General features: G+C 34.2%; 1 protein-coding gene across 2 annotated transcripts; it reads right to left on the minus strand.

Moving 5' to 3' along the window:
- Nucleotides 1–11,322: 11,322 nt before the first annotated feature.
- Nucleotides 11,323–21,660, minus strand: LOC136205720 (translation initiation factor IF3-1, mitochondrial). Of its 2 annotated transcripts, XM_065996461.1 has the most exons (10): nt 20,838–21,660; nt 20,725–20,763; nt 19,207–19,518; nt 18,947–19,037; nt 18,176–18,243; nt 17,789–17,887; nt 16,411–16,467; nt 13,755–13,823; nt 13,082–13,243; nt 11,323–12,977 (listed from the first exon to the last, which is right to left on the minus strand). In XM_065996461.1, the coding sequence occupies exons 3-10, from the start codon at nt 19,411–19,413 to the stop codon at nt 11,832–11,834; spliced, it is 1,899 nt and encodes a 632-aa protein (XP_065852533.1). In that variant the 5' UTR covers nt 19,414–19,518; nt 20,725–20,763; nt 20,838–21,660; the 3' UTR covers nt 11,323–11,831. The 2 variants fall into 2 exon arrangements, with proteins under 2 accessions (XP_065852533.1, XP_065852524.1); XM_065996452.1 differs by lacking the exon at nt 20,725–20,763.
- Nucleotides 21,661–24,817: the final 3,157 nt, after the last annotated feature.

Below are 24,817 nucleotides of genomic sequence, written 5' to 3' on the forward strand. Positions count from 1 at the left end.
AGGATGAGTCTTGGTGCTTGTCTTTTTCCTTATCTCGATGGCGAGATTCACCTCTGTCCTTCTTGGGTGGAGACAATGACTCCCTGCGAATGTCATCTACCTCCATGAAGTCCTTGCATCTTTCAATTAATTCCGCCATGCTTCTGGGCTTCTTTTGAATTAAATCTTCCTGCAAGTTTTTACACGTGGTGTTTTTTGCTAGAGCCTCCGCTGCCATGGAGACATCCACATCAATAATTCGTATACACAATTTGTTGAAATTGTCTACATACTCTCGAAGAGGTTCATTCGCCTTCTGCTTTAATTCAAAAAGCTTCCGTGACTTTACCACTAGAGGAATACATCCGGCGAATTTAGCACAAAACTCTCTACTCAATTGATCCCAACTGTCGATTGATCCAGAAGGTAAAGATTGGAACCAATCATAGGCGGGGCCTCCTAAGGTGGTGATAAACATCCGGCATAAGACTGCCTCACTTGCACGGTTAAGGCTGAACAACATTCGGTACTTTCTTGCATGGGCCTCCGGGTTGTCCGCACCCATGTAAACGGGTATATTAGGTATTTTAAAATGCCTCTCCGTTTCTTCAGCTTCGATCCATGCTGTAAAGGGCGAATCACGATTAGCGAATAGATTATGTCGGGCATTCTCTTCATTAATGCGAAGCACCGCAGCTATAACATGATCATCAAAATTCTCTGGACCCACCCTCGGCGGTCTTCTAGGAGGAGATCTACTTAGAGAAGATGAGGAGCTAGACCCGGATGATGGATCTGATGGCGAATGCCCCCCTCCACCACCCTGTCCTCTAGGAGGAGCTTGGCCGTTATCCCCTTTGTGGTCTCCCGGAGGAGCGTGTCTATCCTCTCCCTGGTGTGGTGGTGGCGGAGGCCTATCTGATCGTGGCGTCTCTACTGGCCTTTTGCTCTGTCTGCGACCGGTAGATGGGGGTGATCTACCCCGACGGGAAGATCTCTGTCTCGGGGGCGAAGGTGATTTCGACCGCCTGCTTTTCCCCTTTCTCCGCTTTTTGTGCTTTCGACCTTCTGATCCGCCTTCGGGGAGAGTCGACCGCGGGCGGCTTGGGTTACCTGATCCGCCCAGATTTATCCCTTGGCCTGCGGATCCCCCAAGGGGAGTTTGGTTATTCCCACGACTTCCTCCCGCTCCATCAGAAAATAATTGCCGATTGAGTGGCGGATTATTGCCTGCTACGGTAGTAGTCACCATGGAATCCGTGGGCTGAATTTGGAAGAATGAAGAATTATGGGCGTTTGATCCTATAGTGGCTTGTTGCCATTGAGATGACGTAGGATTTGTGCGCCGAAGCTCTGGTACTATCATGAACGACCTTAGGCGTCTTTCCATCTCAGGGCCAAACGCTCTTCCTATGGATTCCGCACATGTTTCAACGAATGTATCCGGCGACATACTCCTTCCATCTTGCACCGCAGGAGTGCTCATATCAATGCGTCCAGCGCTTGTTTCAGGTTGACTTGATGGTGTTACCAATGGTGTATCAATCCCCGAGGAGGGGTTCTGTTCTCCATTCGTCATATTTTTTTTAACGTGAACGAAAACCCTTTATTTGATTAAGGTTCCACCTTCACCGCACCAATTGATGACTAGTGGAGAATTTTCGATTGACTTCCGTCTCTGTGGGGGTGTCGTTGGGTTCGACGGAGCTCCGATGCCAAAGTCAGTATAGAAGAACAAGAGAGCAAACTGAATTGACAAAGGGTGAGTGTATATGTACCTTGATAGCTCGAGATACTAGCTATATATAGTCATGAAGTTGTAACCTTTAGTAACTAGAAAGTCTCCATTAATGCTCCATTAATGGCGGTTTCGGGTTTCCTTTAAACATGTCCGTTAGGAAATTGATTGCTTATTAATGGTCTTTATTGCGGGACCAGTTCAGCTGTTTCAATAGCGGATTGGGCGGTTATGGCGATTCGCCTCGTAGGTTCGCCCGCGGATCTCTTGTGGTGAGATGTTGGTGATCCGCCTGTCGGATCCCTTTGCTTAATGCACCGTGATACTCCGGTATTAGGTGATCAACACGTGGCGCTCTAGGCGAATATCCCTTTTGATCCTTGGGATAATATCATTATGTTATCATTTATGTTGCTGGATGAAGCAGAAAGTATGTTTGAGGAGAATGATTTACCTGTATGAATGAATACATTTGTTGAGAATATTTTTATGAAGTACAGAGTGAGGAAGGAAAAGAGGATGAGCCAGCGTTCCGAGCGAATGGCAACAAGTCAGCATTCAGGAAAATTATTTAAAGAATCTGATGAGGATAATGATTTTTTTAATCTTCCTGGTTTTTGGGAAGAATATAATGTTGTTGATGAAGAATACAACAAGCATGTAGAGAGAAAGAGAGCTGAAGGTTTAGAAAAAGAGAGAGGAGGAGCAGAGAAGGAGAAGAAGAAGAAGAAGAGAGGAGTAGTGAAGAAAGTTAGAGGGAAAGTAGAGTCAGCTGAAGGACTGAAGTTGAAAATAAAGATGAATTCTGCTCCTCAATTTGAGTTGTTAAGCCAGTCCTTAGCTGATGAAGCTGTTTCATCTGAAATGTAATTTATTTTGTTGGAATAATTCGTTATTTTTGTTTTAGAGCAACTTAATTAATATTTGTGAATTAATTGATATTTTATGTTGTTTGTAGGCCTGGTGCTTTAGTTTGTATAAATGAACATCAAGGCGATGAGGTTGTTGATTGTACTGGTGAAATTGTGTAAGTGATTATGTGTGGAACAAATGGTTCAGTTGTTTAGAACCTTTCTTATTTATGTGTGGAACAATGTATTTTTTTTGTTATATATTTGAGTTGTTTTATATTTTCAACAGTGATATCGATGATGGAATTGAGACAGAGATGTCCGATGATGATGATGATGATGATATAGACTTGGAGTCTTTGCCTGAAGATGTTCCAGATGAATTTGCAGATATGTGCAGATGGGTTAACAAGTATGTATGTCATGGGAGGACAGTTTTCACCACTTTTGAAGATTACATTTTTGGTCATGCGGTGAATGCATGAGGTAATAGGGTGTGGCCCAATTGTTTAGTACATGAGGTATTTTTTTAATCTATGATTCCATGTTTGTATTAGTGATTATATTTTTTTTTTGAATGGCATGTTTACTGTATATGTTTTGTGTGTGTGTTGTACATGCACCTCCATAATGTGATTCTGAATAACGATAGATTGGATACCACCTTCTCCCTTGTTGATCCAAACAGAACTAATAAATTTGAAAGAGTTAATACGATAGAGGAGAAGATCAAGTTTTTGACAGAGAGATATGAACAGTGCGACATCAAATGTTTGTATCTGATACCGCGAAACAAACAGTATGCATTATTTATCTATACTGATGATTTATTTTATTTGGTTAATAATGTATTTTAGTTGTACTAATGTGTTTGTTTTCTTAAGGTATCATTGGACTTTGACTGTCGTTGATCTTGAGAGGAAACGTGTTTTTCTGTTGGATCCATTGAAATCTCGTTTGGGCGTGGAAAAAGATCAATAGAGATTTGTTGTTGATGAGTATGTTTAATAATCAAATGCCTTTTTATAATGTATTTTATTTTTTGAATGCAATAGTTTGACATATATATGAATTTTTTTTGTAGATCTATTAATTCTTTTTATCATCAGAAGTTTTTGGTACAATGGATTTGCCTTGTGCTACGTCTTTAATTTGTATGTATATTTGTATATTTGTATATTTTTGTTTTATTGTTTTTAAGTCGTTTGTATTTTATTTTGCAGAATATTCCAACTCAGACGGATACCACAAGCTGTGGTGATTATGTAATGAAATACATGCGTGATATAGTGTTTGAGAAAGTGTTGAAGATTGATAATATTGTAAGTGTTTATTCTTTGAACAATTGGTGTTTCTTCTTTGAACAATTGGTGTTTATTCTTGGAACAATTAGTTTTAATATATGACATGTTGAAGTTATAGTTTTGATGCATATTTTTAATTGTGATATTCTTTTTAGTGTGATAAGGATCGTAGGAGGTTAGGATACAGTATAGATGTGTTAAACGAATTACGTCGAGATTTGGGAGAAATTGTTTTGAAATGTGGTGTTGATAATGAAAATGGTGAAGGAGGGCGTGTAAAGATGACTGTTAAGGAATCTAAGTACCTCCGTTCTCCTTTTATTTCTCGGCATCCAAAGTTGCTGGAGAACATCGATAGTCGTAAAAGGAGAATTGTTGAATTTGCACTTAGTCCTGGTGAAAGCAGGTAAGAAGTTGAAGTTATGTTGTTAGATGAATTTATATGTTATTTTGGCATATACTGATAGTTTTTTTCTTTGTTTTGAAGTGATGTATTTTTTAGTGATGGACAAACGTTTATTGATAAACATGAGATATTATCACTTTCTGGCAATGATCATCTTGTCAATAATGTTGTGAATGCCTGGAGTTCAATTTTGAACAGTGAAGAATTGAAGAAATATAATGGAAAACTGAAAAGATTTTTTCTCACAACCACTTTATATACATCATCCATTTAATAAACATCATTTTATTAAACAAATTGTGTTGGAACATAGTACTAATTATGTTGGAATGAGAAATGAATTTAGATCACATTAAAGTAATTAAAAAGAATGTAACTATTTCTGATGGAACAATTTAATATTTATTACGGAACAACATATGTATTCGGTTTGAACAATATAGTTAAAGGAATGGAACAGATTATGTATACCGTTGGAAGAATATAAGAGTATATCCAATGGATCAGTAAGTTTGCTTTTGAGGCTTCTTCCTGTAAAATAGAAAATGAAATGATATAGTTACATTTGTTTCAGTAATAATGGATCAATAAGTAATCACTGTTTGTTTGAATATAATATGTTTCATTAAAGTTGTAATTGTTAATAAAATGAATACATATTTATTTTAATCTGATTTTAATTCATCCTCTTTGCAATAATAAATAAATGAGGAAATAATTACTGATTCTGATAATTTATTATTAAATTTCAATTAATATAGGAAATAATACCAATAGTTTAAGAGACTGATTAACAGATTTATTTTAGTTTGCATTTAATAAAAAATTTGATATATGTAATAATCTTAAGACTGCTGAGATTCCCAATATACATTTATTTTGAATGAAATGGCGTGTTTCATTGTAGAAAAAGTAGAATTTGAAGAGACTCAATAAATTAAAGCTGTTGAGATTCCCAATAGATAATCATTTGAATGAAAGAAAACGTGTTTGACAGTAGGAAGTTGAAGAGACTAAATAATATTCTATAAATAGTATCGTTCTCTCTATTGTTCGTATTTTTTTAGTAGAAGTTGAATTGAAGCAAAGATGTCAGGAAGCAGTTCGAGTTCTTTGAAGAGAAAGAGGTTTTCTTTTCCTGTTGAACAATCAGTACGTAAAGCAGGGAGTGAAATTCCTGATGAGCTATTTAAAGTTATTGAAGATATGGAGGAAACTTTTATGGAAGGGGATATTGACGACATCATAAAGAAGCTGAAGGGCATGAAGGCTTTCATGTCTTTATTTTGTGACTCAATGATGTCTTTCATTGAGAAAGGAGAGGAGGAGAAAGCGGAGTTGAAGGAGGAGCTGGAGGAAGTGAAAATGAATCTGAAGAACAAGATTCAGCAATATAACAATGAGATTTTAAGTCCTGATAATGATTTTATTTAATATTTTTTTTATTGTGAACAATTGTTTTGATTTTTATGTTTGCATGTTTTTTATGTTTATGTTTTTATGTATTTTTTTATTTAATGATATATTTTGTTATGTTTTTACTTATTTCTCCCAGAAGTTGCTTTTTTTTACTGCTATATATTATTGATGTCCATATATTATTAATGTAAACACATGTTGTTCGAAATTAAAACACAGGTTTTTGAAATGAAGTCAAATAAGTAAATATACTGCTAGAGGAAAGAAAGTTTAGACATAGGGAATTTACCTTATTTTTTTGCTTTTTCTGGACAGTTTCTAATGTCGTGGTGGCACAATTGATTACAACCTTTGCACATCCTTTGTTTTTTCTGTGTTTGTTCAATTGCTTTCTCTTTTTCTCCCTTCAATCTTTTCTCACTGTTTGTAACATGAATCCCAGTTCCTTTGTTTTTTGAAATTTTAGGTTTTTTGATTATAACTTTAGAGGGCCGACTTGTTCCAACCAACATCTCTATGTCTTGAATTTTAGTAGAATTGTTGATGTTCTTTCTTTTCTTTGCTTCCAACTTTGTCCTCAATGCTTAAATGTTTCTTGTGAGATTATTTAGGTCCTCTTCATCCCCTTAAGCCAAGCACACAGTCATGTGAATCTCAGACCATAAGTTATTCAACATTATTTTCTTACCCATTGTTCTAGCACATTCTTCTATAACATTATTTTGCAATGTTATCTCTGGTAAGATTTTCCATCTGTTTAGGACATACTGCTCAGGAATTCTCTCCAGCATTCTATCTTTCCATACGAACACCATATGTCTACAAGGAATTCCTGCTCTATTGAACATCTTGCACGAACATCTTGTGTCACTGTTGTCTGTATTATAAACAACCTGATATGTTGTTTTTTTTTACCTTTTTCCCTTACAATGATTATGCATTTATCATTGTATTTCTGTATATCATCAACTCCACAGTTAAAGGAAGCATCTAGCACTTGTTTTTAAAATTCATAAAAGATTGTTCTTGTAAATACTTCTGATCCATGTTTTTCAATAGGAATTGGTGTTTGAGATATAGGTATTGAATGTTTGGAATCATTGTCATTTTTACCTTGTGCATGTCTTTGTGCTTCCATTGCACCCTCAAACCGGAGGAGGAATTCTATGAGAGTTAAATGACTTTTTGTGAAAGAAGTGAAGAAGTGATTTTCACTTTCTGACCTTGATGTTGTTCTCATTAAGCCGACTAGGAATGAGTCTCTGAAATAAGCAGGAATCCATGTTGATCTTATATCATACATGTGTTTCAGCCATCCATGTTTTTCTAAATTGAATTCCAAAATTATTCCCATCCATTTTTCCTCAAACTCTTCTGGTTCCAATTCTACACTCCACACGCAAAAATTTATCTTTGTGATAAAATTTATTTCTTGCATTATTTGTCGTCCTGTATTAGTAACAAAAGAGTTTTAGAAGAAATTGAATGTATGTATATTGAACAACACATATATTCTGTAGGAACAATTTATGTATTATTATGGAACAACACATGTATTATTTGGGAACATTTTATTTATTAAATGGATAATAGAAAATAAAGGGCATAGAATGATTTTTCATACCTATTTTGTCTGACATCTTCTTCATAATGTGCCACATGCAAAATCTGTGTTATATTTTTTTTAAAACATTTTTTATTGCAACTATCATTGCTGGATCTTGGTCTGTTATCAAGCAAGTCGGCTCATTATTGTCCATTTCTTTGAGAAATATTCTAAAAACCCACTCAAATGATGTAATATCTTCGTTAGCCACAAAACAAGATGCAAATGTAATACATTTTTTGTGGTTGTCAGCCCTAGTAAATGGTCCAAATATCATATTGTACCTGTTCAGTGTAGCATAAAAATAAGTTTTTTGTTTGAAGAACATGACATTTGTATTGGAACAACATAAGTTTTTTGTTGCAACACCAGTATATGAAGAGCAGAAACCAATAATTTTATGTCAAAGATTATTATGTAGTACATGTTTGTGCTATATGTGGTGTCAAATGAGACCATATCACCATAAAAAGCATAGTTTCTGATACATACATGGTCTGCCCATAAAGCTTTACAGAATCTGCCATCTTGATCTACTTCAAATTCGAAAAATAATGCACTCCATAACTCCTTTTTTTTCTATATCTACGAACATTTGTGCATTTGAATCCTTAATATAGGCTTTCAAGTCTATCTGAAAGTTTTTAAAATCTATCTTCGATGCACCAATATTTTCATATCCTCCATAAAGTTCCTTTGCTTGTCTATAAGTTTTCAGAGGACCAACATTCATCTATTCAACCAAATGAGATTTTTTATTTTTAGATGAAATGAGCAAAATTATATAACTAATCAGTTTAGTATTTACAATGGATAACTATTATGAAGAAGATGGTTTACCTTTGCATTATTAACTACCATCTTTTTTAGTAGAAGGTTCATGTTCCTGCCCTCCTTTTGATATTGTACACATCCTGGAGTGTAAAGAATATGATTATGTTCTTCTTTGAACTGTGTAACTTCATAGATTCCATTGTCAGAAAGTTTGATAATCATTTTAGCACTGCATCCTATACGACTGAGTGTCCTTTTTTTGGTTTTTACATCACTGGATGTCGCTTTTTTCTGTGATATTTGTAACCTTCTTTATTACATATAAAAAATTGTTCTTTTATAACACCTTGTTTTTTTCTTGATGTTGATACCCTACTACTAAATCCAGCAGCACATGCATATGATTTGTAGAATTCTTGAGCTTTATCATAATTCTGAAATATCATTCCAAGAGCAGGTTTTAACTCATTTGAACAATTAGGCACCCATAATTTTGTTCCGTTAGGACTGAGTCTTGTAATTACTTCTGGTGTGTAAGGTACAATTGCAGTAGAAGAGTAACTAGGCGAAAGCAAATCTACAAAACAGGTAAGAGAATCGAGATTAGGACAAAGATGTACTTGAAACAAATGGTACATTATTTCGGAACAAACCATACATTTATTTGGAACAATTGAGCCATTCATTTGGAACCAATGATATAGTTACATGTCAACTCTGAAATCAGCTATTATTCAATAAACTTCCATTGTGTCACATTTTTATATCTTTAACCAAATATCCTAAAACTAATCATAGCTATTATTCAATGATATAGTTACATGTAACAAGTGGTACAATTTGTTAGAATTTAGACTACAGTTTTTGTGAATAATTAGTGTAAGAAATCTATTATCAAGACAGTGAATAAATTGTTAATGTAAACAGATGTCAATATTTTCAATATATAGCAGATATAATTCATTCGGAACAAACCATACATTTAGTAGGAACAAACCATATATTTAGTAGGAACAAATGGTAAATTCAGTTGGAACAAATGATATAGTTACATTGAACAACTGGTACATTCAGTCTACAGCCTTTGTGAATAATTAGTGTAAGAAATCTATTATTAATGTGAATAGATCTCAATATTTTCAATATATATCAGATAAATTTCGAGTTGCAGATATAAGCAAAATACCAGAAGATGATGTTGTTCTGTGTGTCATTTTGGACTGATTATGGTCTTCATATTCCATATTTTGGTGTTCGGATTCCATATTCAGAGTAAATTATATGAATACAGATGAGAAATCGATCGATAATGTTGAGGATAAGAGAATCGACCAGTAATGTTGAGAGAATAAAATCGATCGATAACTCAGAGGAGAAAAAAATCGATCAATAATGGTGAGGAGAAGAAAATCAGAGATTAATCTGAATACAGATTACAAATCGATCGACAATGGTGAGTAGAAGAAAATCGATCAAGCATGGTGAAGAATGAACTTTGATTCGCGCGTTTTTTGTGTGAGGAAGGCAGGAGAATGAAGTTGACGCGTGTTTTTTTAATTGAATTTTGTTGCCAAAACTACGTAGTTTTGTTATGTCACACAATAAGCTTCTTGTCGCACCGTAAGCTCTTGTCACACTGGATCTCATCCCTATATATATATATATATATATATATAGTAAAACATCGATAAATAATAATTTTCTTTGGTCCCGACTTGGACTAATAGGATAAATAATAACCTCGTTAAATGCATAAGATAATAATTTAAAAAAATTCATTAAGACTCACTGAAAATATAAAATAATAATTCATTAAATACATATATAATTCATAAAATAAAGCACTTCCTAAACCTTTTTATTTCAAATTTTATGCTTTTTTAAAATATGTCTGTATAGGCAATTGTTTCTTCTTTTCATGTGAACGGAACTCAATTTCATCTTTAACTTTTTGGATGACATAAACTATATTCGACAATAAACCTGTCACAGGATTCACTATCGTCTGATGATACTTACGGTTGCAATCTGTCATCTAAAATAACTTAGACGACAGTAACCAAATTGCTACTTATATGACAAATTATTTAATAATAACTGTCACCGAATTTAAGTTCTCATAAGACTGTGTTTAAATAATGTGTCATATTTATAATTAAAATAAATTATACATAAAATAATAATTTGTGGCAACTTTTGGAGTCGCTTAGCATTTGAGCATTTTCTAAAAGAAGGTTGCCAAAAAGAATATTAATGAAAGAAAAAATAAAATAATATATTTTAAAATAATGTGTTAAATTTTGACAAATTTTAAAGTTGCAAAGTTGCTTGCATTTGGAAATACTCTAAATAATTGGTCACTAAGGTTGGTCGAAACTTTTGAGATCATCCTAAAAGAGGCATGTCATCTTTTATTACTTAATATTGTGTGTTATTTTATTTTTTCATTTTGAATAGGTTTCTCTATTGAATTTTGTGAGAAGTTGATCAAAACTCCTTGTGATATAGTGGTTTGACACTTTTCAGGGTGTAAAAACTGCTGTGTTGTGTTGTGTTGTGTTGTGTTGTTCCATTTTGTGATGAAGGTCTACAGTCTGTCCTTTTATTGAGGATTGACTAGGCAAATTTGTATTGTTACTGTTATAACTTATATTGCATTTTCTAAACAAGTCCATAAGGTATGTTAGACGAAGCCTTGAATGAAGGAAAAGAGATTTCTGGCACATAGGTACTGAATTGATACACAAATTCAATGTGTCAATACCTCGAAATTCTGCTTCAGCCAACTTGCAAATTCATTGTCCTACATCAGCTGTGGAAATTGACTCCAAATATCTGCTGTAAATTGACTACACCGACTTTAACAGAGAACTTCCCTTCTTATCCAAGCTCCCTGTGAACTTTATTTATTTATGTATATTAAGGAATCAAGGATAATCTCATTTATCCATTAAGCAGTTAAGAGCTGGATCCGGACACAAAAGAAATAAGTAAAAATAAAACACCATTTATATATCTATCTATACTAATTAAGTATAACAAACCTTAGGTGTAATACACGTCAAAAGAGCACGCGTAACATGATATAAGAGATTATCAGAATTCCAAAGATAAAAACGTGTCAACTAAAGATGTAAACACTATCCCCATAATTATCTTAATCAGATAGACCTTAATCATATTCATATTCATATTGTGCTGATAAATGTAAACACCCATCACCATTTCAATCCAGTGCAACACTATAATTACAAGTCAATCCCTATTATTATCTTAATCAGATCAACCAAATCCAACCTTAGAATTACAAGATACATAAGAGGATTATCTCAAGTTCCTGACAAAACTTCATTTCCAAATTCCATCAAATTTGGCTCAGTTGTTTGTAGTTAATCATCCAACATTTAAAAATTGAAAAATTCCAAAATTTTATGGAACACAGAGCCTAACTCAGACGATTGAGACTTGATACAAATACCAAGAGACAATAATAAGATATAACAAATGCGAAAAAAGCGCTGCGAAGGGCTCTCCAACCATCAATTGGTTGGCATCTAAGACATTATTAGCACATTGTAGGAAAGATGCTGGCCTCACCACAAATCAATATAGGCCTCCGTATATTTCCTTCTTCACCAAAGGAATAGCTATCGGCTCAATCTGATTCTCCGGTACTAAGATCTATAAATTGCTATGTACTTCAGATATAGATAAGTATATATTATTACTAATGGATGATCTTTGCACCCGCAGATCACTTGGATATCCTATTTGGATTCACACTAGGGCCATCTTTACTGAATACCCCCCATTTTGGTTGTTCTCTGCCATCATCTCTGGGTCCTTGGCTGCCTCCAAATCCTCCTGTGTTTGAATTCCCGCCCAAATTATTCGGTTTTTCTTCAGTGTTGTTATTGACTTGTGATGCTACACCTTGTTTTCCAAGAGTACTTGACTTCATATTGCTAAATATCCCATAGCTAGAAGGCTGAGCATTGGGAGGATTAGGAAGATTATTTCTAAAAGTAGAAGAATCAGTTTGAACTGGTTTCCTTTCTCCCATTGCAGTAGAGGGATTTATGCCCAACTGTGTTTTCCCAGTTGCGAACTGTGGTGGCGTTATCCTGAACGAATCTATCCTATAAGGGGCTCTATTCTCCCTTGGCGGAGTAGGTGGCCGTTCTCTCCCACTTTGATTTGAGAACTGTGGTGGTGTAATCCTGACAGATTCCGTCCTATTAGGGGCACTATTATCCCTTGACAGAGTCGGTGGGAACTGTTCTCTCCCAATTTGATTTGAGAACTGTGGTGGTGTAATCCTGAATGAGTTCGTCCTATCAGGGACACTGTTATCCCTTGACGGAGTTGGTGGGAACTGTTCTCTCCCTCTTTGATTTGAGAACTGTGGTGGTGTAATCCTGGATGAGTCCGTCCTATCAGGGGCTCTATTATCCCTTGGTGGAGTGGGTGGGTACCGTTCTCTCAGTTCACTTCTTTTATACCTGTTTTCAGCTTCAAATGACTGATGTGGCGAGGAAGGAACTCCCACTTCTGGCGAAACTGGAATATTTTGTGTGTAATTAAGACTAGGCTCCTTGCCATCACCTTTGACATCAAATACTGTGTCAAAATCATCAACTGAATCAGCAACAGACCAAGCATTTTCACTATCTTCATTAGTAAGACTCTCATCTTCAGTTTCGGCGCCAGATTCTACAGAATCTTCTTCAACCATATCTGAACTTCCAATAGGACCAGAATGGCTAGTGGAGACTTTTCCAGCAACCTTCATTTTTTTTGCACCACCTTTCTTTGGTCCAAACTTAGCATGCCTAACTACAACAAATGCTTGTTTTTTCTCTGCCCTTGGTCCACTCTCCAAAATATATTCATCTCCAATCTGTAGAAAGTTGAAGATCAATAGCAAGTATTATCACTTAATACCACGTAAGAACAATCAATGGCAGAAAAACAAGATAAAAAATGAAGAAAAATAAGCAGTACCAAAGCTGTGAGACGGGATAGAACTTCTTTCAATCTCTCTTTTTCTTCTTCTTCTTCTTGTCTTCTAATCTCTGCTATTTCCTGCTCAGTTAACTCCTCACCACCAGAGCTCTTCCACGACGCTGCTCTACCACCCTTTTTTGGTGAACCTACAGCCATACACTGACCCACAGAATTTTTTCTTTTTTCAATTTCAAGAATAAAGAGAGGCTTCCTAATTTCTTTGATAATTAATAGTTCACTGTAAATATTAGAAGCATCTATAATCAAAGCACAATTTAACATGAGTTTCTACAGTAAACCAAAAATACTTTATCAGACATTCAAATAAAATATTAACTTCCAATTCCATTTTCACGAATATAAAGTGACTTAATATGCACACTATTTTTTGCTACTTTCAACCAAGTTTCTGAAATTGATACAAACGTGAAATATCATAATGAAAATTGGTTAAAATTGATAAACCAAATAAATGCATGGATTATTGTAGACATTTATTTTTATATAGAAACAAGATCAATATGTCAAACTAACAAAACATGAAATAAAAACCAACTTTTCCATATGTTCCATTAATCATGTAAACTAGAAGCATCCAATAATGCGAAGATGTTTTATGATAGAAGCCAGTAGTAATGGAACATGCTCTAGTATAGAAGAGAGAAAATACCTTGACTCGATAACCACGCTCCATCAACCTCACAACAGAATCTGCTTTCATTTTTAAGTCTTTTAGTTCCTGAAAGCAGAAGGCTTAATTAATTTCAGAACTTCAATAATCCACAAGACAGGACTTTAGGATCTCTTGATTGCTCTTTTATTCAAATGTAAAATATCACAATTAATTTCAGAACTTCAATTATCCACGGGACAGAACTTTAGGATCTCTTGATTGCTCTTTTATTCAATTTTAAAATATCATAGATGGTCTACTGATATTGCAAAGATAATGATACAGAACAAGTTAGTAGTAGGCCAGTCTTGGCCCATTTTACTCCTGCTCCCTAAAGTGTGTGTGGGGAGTTTATACTAGAAGGCCCAAGGGTAGAAGGGCAAAGGGGTGTGAGCTGGCAAACTTAGTTATTGCCTTGGGAGAAGAAAAGTTAGTTATATTACTGTGTGTGTAGGGGTGAGGTGTGACTGATGGTCCCATTTTTGGGCTCTTAGTTTTTCAGCTTTGAGAGAGAGACCTTCCCTAGAAATCTTCTTTTGAGTATTCTGTTACGTATCAGCGTAAGAGTAAAGGGATCAAATAAGATATTTGCCTTCAAGTTAGTTTAATTAGTTATCAGCATCTTTATTTGCTCTTATATGTATTTTTGGTTTCAATCTATTTCTGCTGAGTCATATTTGTCCTGTAGCTAGCTGTTAGAAAGGTATCATTCTATTTCTGCAGTGAGTCACATTTGTCCTGTAGCTAGTTGTTAGAAAGCTGTTTTTCCAGCTGGCACAACTGTGGAAATGGTACTATCTGTTGCATCAGGTAGTCCTTTCTTATTCTATAAATGTAGTGCTTTGTAAGGATGAAGGATCATTGAAGAATATACAAATATCCTACTTATTCCTTTCTACTTCTGTCTATCTTTCTCCCTATTCTCCTATCTTTCCCTTTATTCCATTCTAATTCTATTTCTCAGAGCTATAATCTGACATATTCCTTCTATCAATATATCAGTTCTTCTTCATCTTTCTATTTTCTGGTGTTTCGCTTGCTTATTGTTTGTTGCTGTGTTTTGGTTTGAGTTTCTCAACGGACAATTGGACATCAATTAAGCAGTCAGCATCTGTAAACAAAATTTCATTGAACTAATTTTAAGTACCACTGGAACTACTGTTCATGCATGAATCAAACAATTAAGGACTTTTTGATATCTAGTCTGTTTTTAGTTTTCTATTTCAACTTTTTTGAAAAAATATAACTAGGAAAAATATTTGAAGAAACAAGGAGAAACTATTCTTTTTCTTTTACTCTGTTCATGCATGAATCAAACAATTAAGGACTTTTTGATATCTAGTCTGTTTTTAGTTTTCTATTTCAACTTTTTTGAAAAAATATAACTAGGAAAAATATAAGAAACAAGGAGAAACTATTCTTTTTCTTTTACTCTTCACAGTTATTTTGCCTAATTGGTTTTCTGTTCAAGTCATCAAGTCATTGCACCCAAAATTAATCCTTTTCCTCATTAAAATTATTTCAAATTATGAAAACGGAAACCTAAAAAATAATAATAATAATAACAATACTGTGAATCATTACTTTAATTGCAGAATACTGTGAAGGGTGCTTAGAAAGTTGATAGGTTATGATAAAGTTCAATTTCTATCAGCGGGTTCTTCATAGATATTGAACATGGGAAAGTACAAAAAAAAGATCTGTACCCTAGCCTTCTGACATTTTAAGCACTGCAATTTGATCTGTAATAAACTAGTACACTCGGTATTTTACTTTCTGTCAAATGCTAAAATTTCACATCTTATAATCAATTACGACGACATCATTGGTATGTTCAATCATTTATAAGAATCTCAATTAACGTTGGATGAGCAACAAATCAGGTTTTGGTAAGACCACAAAAAGATACAAATCAAACTACAATACTTAAAGCAGAAAACTAGAGAGAGAATTTTTCACTCAAAATTTTTTACAACATGAACAATAGAGATTACTTGTAGAGACTAGAGAGAGAGAGAAAGAGAGTCGAGTACATAACATCAACAACGCAAGAGGCTTTCTTGTAACTTCGAGTATATGATTAGGAATGTCTATTGTCACCGAAGAACCACAAAATTAGTTATGCAAATTTTGCAGGATTAGATCCCATTTTTTAACTTTAAATCAGTTTGGGTCTACCATGATGTATTCATGTCTCACTTCAAACATATCCTACCTATCCTAAAATGTCATCTGTTATTGTTCCTTATATCCTAAATTCTTGAGGCGAAAGCTTGATACGAATAAACGCATTTTTGTTCTACGTCTCCGAGCTATATATCCTCGTCTAATTCTGGTCATTGATTGATGAATAACTAATTGATTTCTTTTCTTTCAGTTATTCTTTTCCCCCTTTATCTATAATAACAAAAACAGATTTTTCCAACGGCTTTTGCTACTATATAACAAAGTATATTTGACAGTAATGTTGCTCCAAATAATGGTTAGCACCAATAAATGTAGAAGGATGTAAGGTTGGCATTGAATTTCAATTCCTACCATAAAAGCAAAAGGCGAATACAAAAAAGAAAAAAAAAAACCAAACAGAAACAATAAAGAATTAAAGAAAAATTGGCCATATTCTGACAAAAGGATTCTTTGAGAAGGAACTTACAGTTTTCTCCAAAAATCGAACTTCTTTGCAACTGCCTTTTTTTAATGTCACCTCTTTCTGCATGACAAGTAACCGGTAGAATATTAACACAGTGGACTATCCAGAGGGAAAAAAGCATCTAGCAAGATACAAGCCATAGCCCAAGGATTTATAAAAGTGAAAACTAGTTCTAGATTTCTCGAACAGAATTGTCAGGTCAAGGTTTCCTATAATACCAGAAAAGATCAGTAAAATGATCATTTATCAACTTTCCACCAATGGATTGCTCATAAAAATCAACATGCAATGATCAAGTGAGGAAGGAAAAAGTAAGAAGTAGAAAATTTAAAAAAAAAGTATTGCTTGCCTAACTAAACCTATATTTTATTTCTATCATCATTGAAATGTTAGGCGTACACTAATTTCCTCATTGTAAATCATCAAATATTTTCACAACTAGGTGACTTTTGTTCAGATTAATTAAAGAAAATGCAATAAATTAATTTTATTTGACGCGCACTTTGAATATTTTTTTACCAAAATGAAATTATAAAAAAAAGAACAATTTCAAAAAAGTAAAGGAGAAGATCCACGAATGAGCATGTTTCAAATAATAACACTTTAATCATTGACCAACCATTAGAATATCATTACTTGTTACAAGTATTCCTTGCATTCAAATGATAACAATCAAATATTCAATGTGTAACTAAATATTTGATAATCAAGAGGGATCCACAATAAAAGATTTCAACATGACAGAAATTTGCAAGATTCCAAAATAACACATCAACGATGAAACCAATCAATGAGACCAGTGAGTTTATAGGTTACCAAGCTAGTACTTTGCAGAACATTTCACATTAGCTGGTTTACATGGAACCGTTGCATTCATCATGCTTTCATTACTTGGTAATTTTGCATCACCAATCTACTTTCAGCATAGTGAAAAAGATGAAGAGTTCCAAATTTGCAGAGAATATCATACAAAGAATAATATCATCAAACAGAAGAAAAAAAGAAGAGCACAAATACAGAACCTAAATTTTTCACAGTTGAATAAAAATCAATCAAGTCAATTTGAAATCAAAATTAATGAATGATATGCACAACAAGGGGTGTGTGAAAGAGAGAGAAAGAGGCAGTAGAGGTGGAGGGAGAGGAATGGTGTTATCATGTGAGATGGAGACATCACTTTGTTTTGGAGCCTTGCACCCAGCAGAAAGCATAATTATTATTTTATTCCCCGTTTCTACACATCATAACATGTTTTTAAGTGTGTGAGACTATGCATTTTTCAGTTATCAACAGTATCCTAGATACATGTGATCCTGATTATTTTTCATAAAATCCAAATTCCAAAAATACACTGAAAATTTGTTTGACAATGCATTTTTACCTTTTCTTTAGCACGGTCCTTTTCCTGCATTTTTCGTTTGTACTGCTCTCTTTTGAAGTCCATAATTTTACAGACAGGTGGATCAACACTTCCTTGAACCTGTAAGAAGATAGCAATGCTTATAACTTTTTTAGATTACCGACAGTTTAATATGAAGAGACACATGGATACTTTTCAGATATGAAGGGAAAGGATTTCTCAAAACACTCGTCTTTACTAAATTAAACAGTTTAGACAGCTGCTTCGTGATTCATCAAATATGTCCGTAATCTGCAGAATGCATTTCTTATAGGAAATTTAACAAAAAGGTCGTTCAACATTTATGAGCTGAGGAAGACATGTACCTGTACTTATGAAATAACAAAAACCTACACTTACAGAAATTACCTGAACTAAATCAAGGTTGAGTCTCCTTGCACGTTCTCTCGCTTCTCGTAATGAGATAACAAAATGCCCTGCATAAAAATCAGTTATAAACATGCATTAAAAAGAGTTTATGTTGTTTCATAGTATACATATTTACCTTTTATATGTCATTATAACTATTACAGAAATTTTTTGACACAATATGGAATGTATTTTTCAAATTATCTACCATATATCGGCATTGATTTACATCTTCCAAGGAAACCTCGATGCAATTGTAATAGTCATTACATACTTAACGTTGACTTAAAATTAATGCAAACAAATCCTCGTTACATTTTAAATCACAATTTAATTGATTCTCAATTCGACCTGCATGTTTTGTGTGCCTTTCTAAAAAATAACAAATATAGACTGACAGCAGAGCCAAACAGAGCTTGCAAAATACTCACTTCTACGTTCAAATGCATCAATAGTTAAAACTAGCAGACCAGGAGGCTAGCTGGTGGTGGTGGCTACAGAAGAACAAACAGAGTGAATGACAGTACAGTTAAATTAAAAAGTCACACAACTTAACAAGCATTTTTCATTATGGCCATTAAAATTGTGCACGCCATTTTTAGATCTAAATTCTAACATTTCAATGCATCTATAATCTTCTTTAGTTCTTTCTCAGCTCATTTAAAAAAAATAGAGAAAAAAAATTCAAATCATGAAGTTAATGAATTCAGATAAGAGCAAAATCAATAGCCAACTTCAAAACACAGAATTTCTCATCAAAAGAAAAATTACCTTCTTCAGTTACCAGCCTAACAGTCTGAGCTTTGATTTCGTCATTTAATAGTTTACCGCCATTGGCCTTCTCATCCTTCTTTGCCTTAGCCTAAAATAAAGAAATATATTATAATCACCAAGTAATAGTAATAAAAACCACATAATAAGAATCCAAGTGACCTACATTTGCCCAAAATATATATGAAGTCACCTCTCAAAGCAATAAAAAAGGAGAATGAGAAACCCATGAATTAGTAAACTTGAGTTCCACGTATTACCTGAAATGAAGTAGCAAAAAACCTCACATTGTTGAAAAGATCAGTGGATCTTCTGGAAAAGTCTCGAATTGGGCTTGCTATTGCACATATTGGGTTTCTCACAATGTAATTAGACAAAGAAGCATGAGGTGTTTGAACATAGCATCTGCTTAATTGATGTGACAAAAATTTAAGCTTGGATTGGTTAATTCTATGCCACAAAGCCATATCTTTCAATTGAAAGTACCAAACAGTTGCATTATATATGGTAAATTTGGGATCCCCCTAGCTGCAGAAACCTTGCTTCTTCAGTCAGAACAGAGACACAGACAACTGCACCAAAGTTAGCCACAATTAAAAAAACAGGAGATATTCAAAAAGAAAAGTAGGAACTGGAAAAAGAACATCAGCACGTGCAAATTGAGATGCTCAGAAAAATTGAAGAACAAGAAACAAAGATTATAAAATATCAACAGTCACAAAAATATCAAACTCTGGACTTTCTAATAACAGAAGTGAAGTACCCAGAAAGAACATGTTTACATGTGAATGAAATCTGAAGTTAATTTAAAGGAATAAGGTACCAAAATAAGCCTATGGTTTTTGGGGAAGTATCAATTTAGGCTCCACGTACGAAATAGCACCAATATAGGCTTAACGTTTAAAAAATGGTACCAATTTAGGCCTCGATAATGGAACGAGACACGTCATTGATATTACTCTGTTAGGCCTATTTTGGGCCCTTATCCCAATAAGAAAATAAACATGTGGATGGAAATGTGGGTGATTTACATCTATAGTTCCTAAATTTTCCAGTTTATAACATAACCATAAAATTTAAACTCATAACAAGAAACTCTCTGAACTTTAATTTTTTTTCAATGGCTTCTCTTATGGACAGAATTCAGTTCCAAAATTCATTGCAATAGTGACATGGCTCCGCAGACATCCAACACAATATGCCAACATGACATAAACAGTAATTGATTTTTTTTCTTCTTTAAAGGGAAAAAGCCACAATCCCAATAAACCGTAGTCAGAGAAACCTTCTTCTAATCTGCAAGTGAAATGGAGATGGATTTTGGTTGTTGTTGTTGACAAAGTTAAGAATAAGAGCATGCTCAAAGGAAACCTAACAGCACATAGCTGCAGTAAGAGTATCCAATGATTCAGACTGTTGGTTTCAATCCAATGAACCAAATAGTAAAGTAAGGACTCTAATTTCAACTCATTGGTAAAAAAAAAGATAGCAGTATGGGTTTATGAATTGACTTCAATCAATCAGACAACGAACACACAAGTGAACTGAGAATTTAGATAAAGGAAATATTTCAGTAATTCTATTATACAAATGGAAGAAAAAAAAAAATCATTCCAATTCAAGAGACTTATCAACCCTAGTATATATAGTCTTCCTCGTAAGCATATAAACAACTCTTCATTGTATTTTATATAAGTTACCAGATACAAGATACTACCCAATCAATTCAACCCTAACAACTATATATATAACACAAAAAAAAAAAAAATAATAATAACCTTTTGGTACTGTTACCATAGATAACACTGCAACCATGGCTGCGGAGTTGCTGATAAGTATTAGAGAGAAGATAAATCAGAGTAAAGAGAGAAATACTTAATAGAAATCTTACAAATTATGATTGTGGTTCTAGTCCTCTGGAATTATGGAATGAACAGAGTTCGGAGTGGAGAGTCCAAAGAGAAATTCGGTTGGAGGTTTTGTTATAGTCCCAATCAAAGTCTGAGTTCAGATCCAAGTGAAATAAGAAATTCGTAATTGATTCAAACTAAACCTAGAAAAGGACAAAGAAAATAAAGAACCAAATATATAGAATGGAAACGGCGGCAGGCTGTGAGATCTCTTGGACGGCAGTTTACGATGAGAGAAATGTCCCACCGGGCGGCAGTCTGGAGGAGAGCAACGGATGGGCGTAAAGCTCTAATGTGGAAGCCGCAGTGGAGATGTTTCAAAAATAAAAAATGAAGGCTTAATATACAAACCGCTCCCTAAACTTGACCAGAATTGCAGATTCGCTCCCTTAACCTTTAAAAAGTATTTCATCACCTCTCAAACTTGCTTATATTGTATAAACACAAAAATCCAGGTGGCATTTTGCGTGGGGTTTGAAAGAGTAATGGCGCGTGAAGAGAGCCAGCATTTCCTACCTTTATATAGCAATATCTTTTTTTCCTTTAAAACCTCAAACTCTAAAAATCCAACTTCCTCTCCTGCTAACAGAGCAGAGAACACACCGATTGAATCCATGATCTCTTGCAAGCAGATCAATTTAAAATTGGGTGTATCGATAAGGAACTGAAGAGGAGAAGTAGTGAAATTGAGTGGAAGATGAAGGAAAAAAAAAGGTAAAGATGTGTGATTTGTTCCAGATTTGAATCGATTTGGGTATAGCTGGCAGGAATATTTGAAGAGGAGAATCAAAAGGAACAAGAGGAGCTTCTAGATTTTTACAGAAAAATAAGGGAAGATTAACTCCCTTTTTGGTCCATTTAATTTTTGAGGTTTTTATCTTTCAATTCCAATTCCAATTTTAGGATTTTTAGTATTCTGTCAAGTCATTTTCCACATCAACGGCGTGTGTATTTCACGATCTCTAAATTTAGTTTTCTGTCAAGTCATTTAGGATTAATAGTTCATGTAAATTTGTGTTTATTTTAGTACTATATAAATAAGTTTTGTAAAAGTTAAGAAACCAAGCTGTAATTCTGTACAAGTTAAGGGAGCAGGTGCTATATTGGAGAAGAAAGGGTAGGTTACAACACTGGATCAATTCTCCAAGGGACCATTCCAGCTAGTAGGGTCGTAATAGAGTCGAGCCAAGCTTTGGCCTATTTAAGTTTGACTTGTCAAAAAATTTACTAGCTCTAAATTTGTTTATGAACTACTCATGAGCTATTCACAAGCTTATTCATGAGTTTTGCTTGCAAGTGGCTCGTTAATTCAGATCATGAATTTCGTTCGCGAACAACTCAGTAATTATGTTCGTCAATTATATTATTTAAACTTTCTTTACGGAACTACATAGTTTTAGAACCTATAAAACTAAATTTTATATAAAACTAAGTTGTTTTACATTTTCCTTTTATAGAAATGTTACTATTAAAAAAATAATTGAATGAGGCTTGCTCATTAACGTGTTCACGAACATTATAATCACGAATTTGTTCATGAACCTATAATTGAGTGTGCTCAAGCTCGGCTCGGCTCATTTACAGCCCTACCGACAAGCTATAAGTCTAAGGTGATATTTGGGGCAATTAATATCTATAGTCATTAAAGTCTGAATAGTATCCTCAAAAGGTTACAGAAAAATTTAATTTGTTCCAATCAAATAACTTAAGTTTGCTTTTGTCCCAATAAAATCACTTTGAATGTTTTTCAGTTATTTTTTTTTTTTGTTAAAAGTGCTGACGTGACATCTCAACATCACGTCAGTACCACCTGGCATATTAAAAAAATATAACAACATATTTTAATTCACAATCGATATGTTACATCGGTTAATTTGTAGTTGAAATTTTAATTGATAATCCTTATTTATTTAGGTTAATTTATCGTTAATTTTTTTAGTATACCACATGGTGTTGAGATATGTTATTAGATGTCACGCAATCAATTTCGGCGAAAAATTGATAGGAAAACGTCCAAAGTGACTCTATTGGGAGAAAACAAAGTTAAGTGATTTTATTGAAATAAATTATACTTTTATGATTTTTTGAGAACATTATCCAAACTTTTGTGACTATCAATATTAATTAGCTGTGATCTTTGAAAAAAAAAATAAAATTAATTTGATAATAATCTATATATAATATAAAACAGTAACGATGGGACTGAGGTGTCACTTCCTCCTTTTTTAGTGATAAAAAATTTAATATATTAATTTTAATTTTATTATGTATATTTATCTATAAAAAGATTATTTTATCCCATATATCTAAGAGTACTACAGAATTTAAATTAATCCCTAAAATCTCTCTAATTCTCTATATATCTATATATAATATAAAACAGTAACGATGGAACTGAGGTGTCACTTCCTCCTTTTTTACTGATAAAAAATATAATATAATATATAATATATTAGTTTTTATTTTATTATTATATTTATCTATAAAAATATTATTTAAAGTAAATGTGAAAATCAAATAATAATATTTAATTTATATAACACATTTATGTCATTAATTGTAATTATTAGATTGTATTTTTATTAATATTTATATATTAAGATGAATCCGTGCATCGCACGGGCCAAAAACTAGTTAGTACTTAAAAGTGCTCAATGGTATAAAATGTATTAAATTATTTAAAAAAACTAAAAAACGTGTTAAATTAAAAAAAATTTAATTTAATTTTTTTTGGTAAGAAAGGAAAGGGAAAACAAAACAAACCAAAAAGCCTACACCGGGATCAGTCTAGGAAGGCTGACCCCAACCCTATCCTCTAGGAGAGAAGACAAAAGAAAAGAAGGAGGAACAGAGAGGGTAGAAACACCTAACATTCCCCCATGTCCAGCAGCTGCTAAGCGATCCGCCACGCGGTTTTGCTCCCTATAAACATGGGAGAAATTAAGAGTCTCAAAGGCAGGACGAAGCCTCAAAATAGCTTTGATGAGATTCTGGCTCTTCAGACAAACAGCCTGGCTATCCGAAATCCTGTTAATAGCCTCCAAATTATCAGACTCCACCAAGAGCCTTTTAACACCCATGCGAATGGCGAGTTTAATACCCGACAAAATTCCCCAGAGCTCCGCAGAAAAGGAGGAGCCCGTTCCCAAGTTATGGGTAAACCCCGCCATCCAAACGCCACCAGCATCCCGAAGAACTCCTCCAGCAGCAATTCTGCCATTGCTAAGGCAGGAGCCATCAGTATTCAACTTGACAAACCCTTCTCTGGGCTTACTCCAGCCAACTAAAAGGATCTCTTTATCCGGGGAGGGGCGAACAAGGGGCTCTCTTTCAAAGCTTTTTGTAATAACAGAGAGCTTTTTCGAGAAGAAAAACAGTAAATCAGGAATAAGGACAGTCTTACCAGCAAATAATTCTTCATTCCTCCATTTCCAGATTTGGTGACAAGTAATAGCAAAGAGGATGGCACCGTGCTCCATATTGGCCAACAAATTCGCATTGGCTCCTTGAGAGAACCAGTCACCTTCAGAAAAAGCCATGAAGGAAGGGAGGATGTGATGAGGGAGGATCCCTTCCCAAATCTTTTTACTATTTGGGCAATCCCTCAAAGCATGGCACAAGGTTTCCACATTGCCCATGCATCTACTACAGGCACTGGACTCAGCCAAGTGCCTTCTGTGCCTATCCGCATTCGTGAGGAGCCTGTCTTTGACACCCAGCCAAAGGAAACTTCTGATACGGTAAGGGATCTTGAGGGACCATATGGACTTCCAAATCTCCAAAGGAGGATCAGCCCTATTAGGGGTAAAAGCTTCATAGGCCGATTTACAAGAATAAGTACCATTATTAGTCAAGGCCCAGCAGTGTCTGTCCTTATCCTCCTCTTGATTGCTAATCTTCACTCCTCGAATGTTAAGGAGGGTCTCCAGACTAAAGAAAGAGTCGAACTTCGACCAGATCT

The sequence above is a fragment of the Euphorbia lathyris genome, chromosome 1 (genome assembly GCF_963576675.1).
Source record: "Euphorbia lathyris chromosome 1, ddEupLath1.1, whole genome shotgun sequence".
NCBI classification, from domain to species: domain Eukaryota; kingdom Viridiplantae; phylum Streptophyta; class Magnoliopsida; order Malpighiales; family Euphorbiaceae; genus Euphorbia; species Euphorbia lathyris.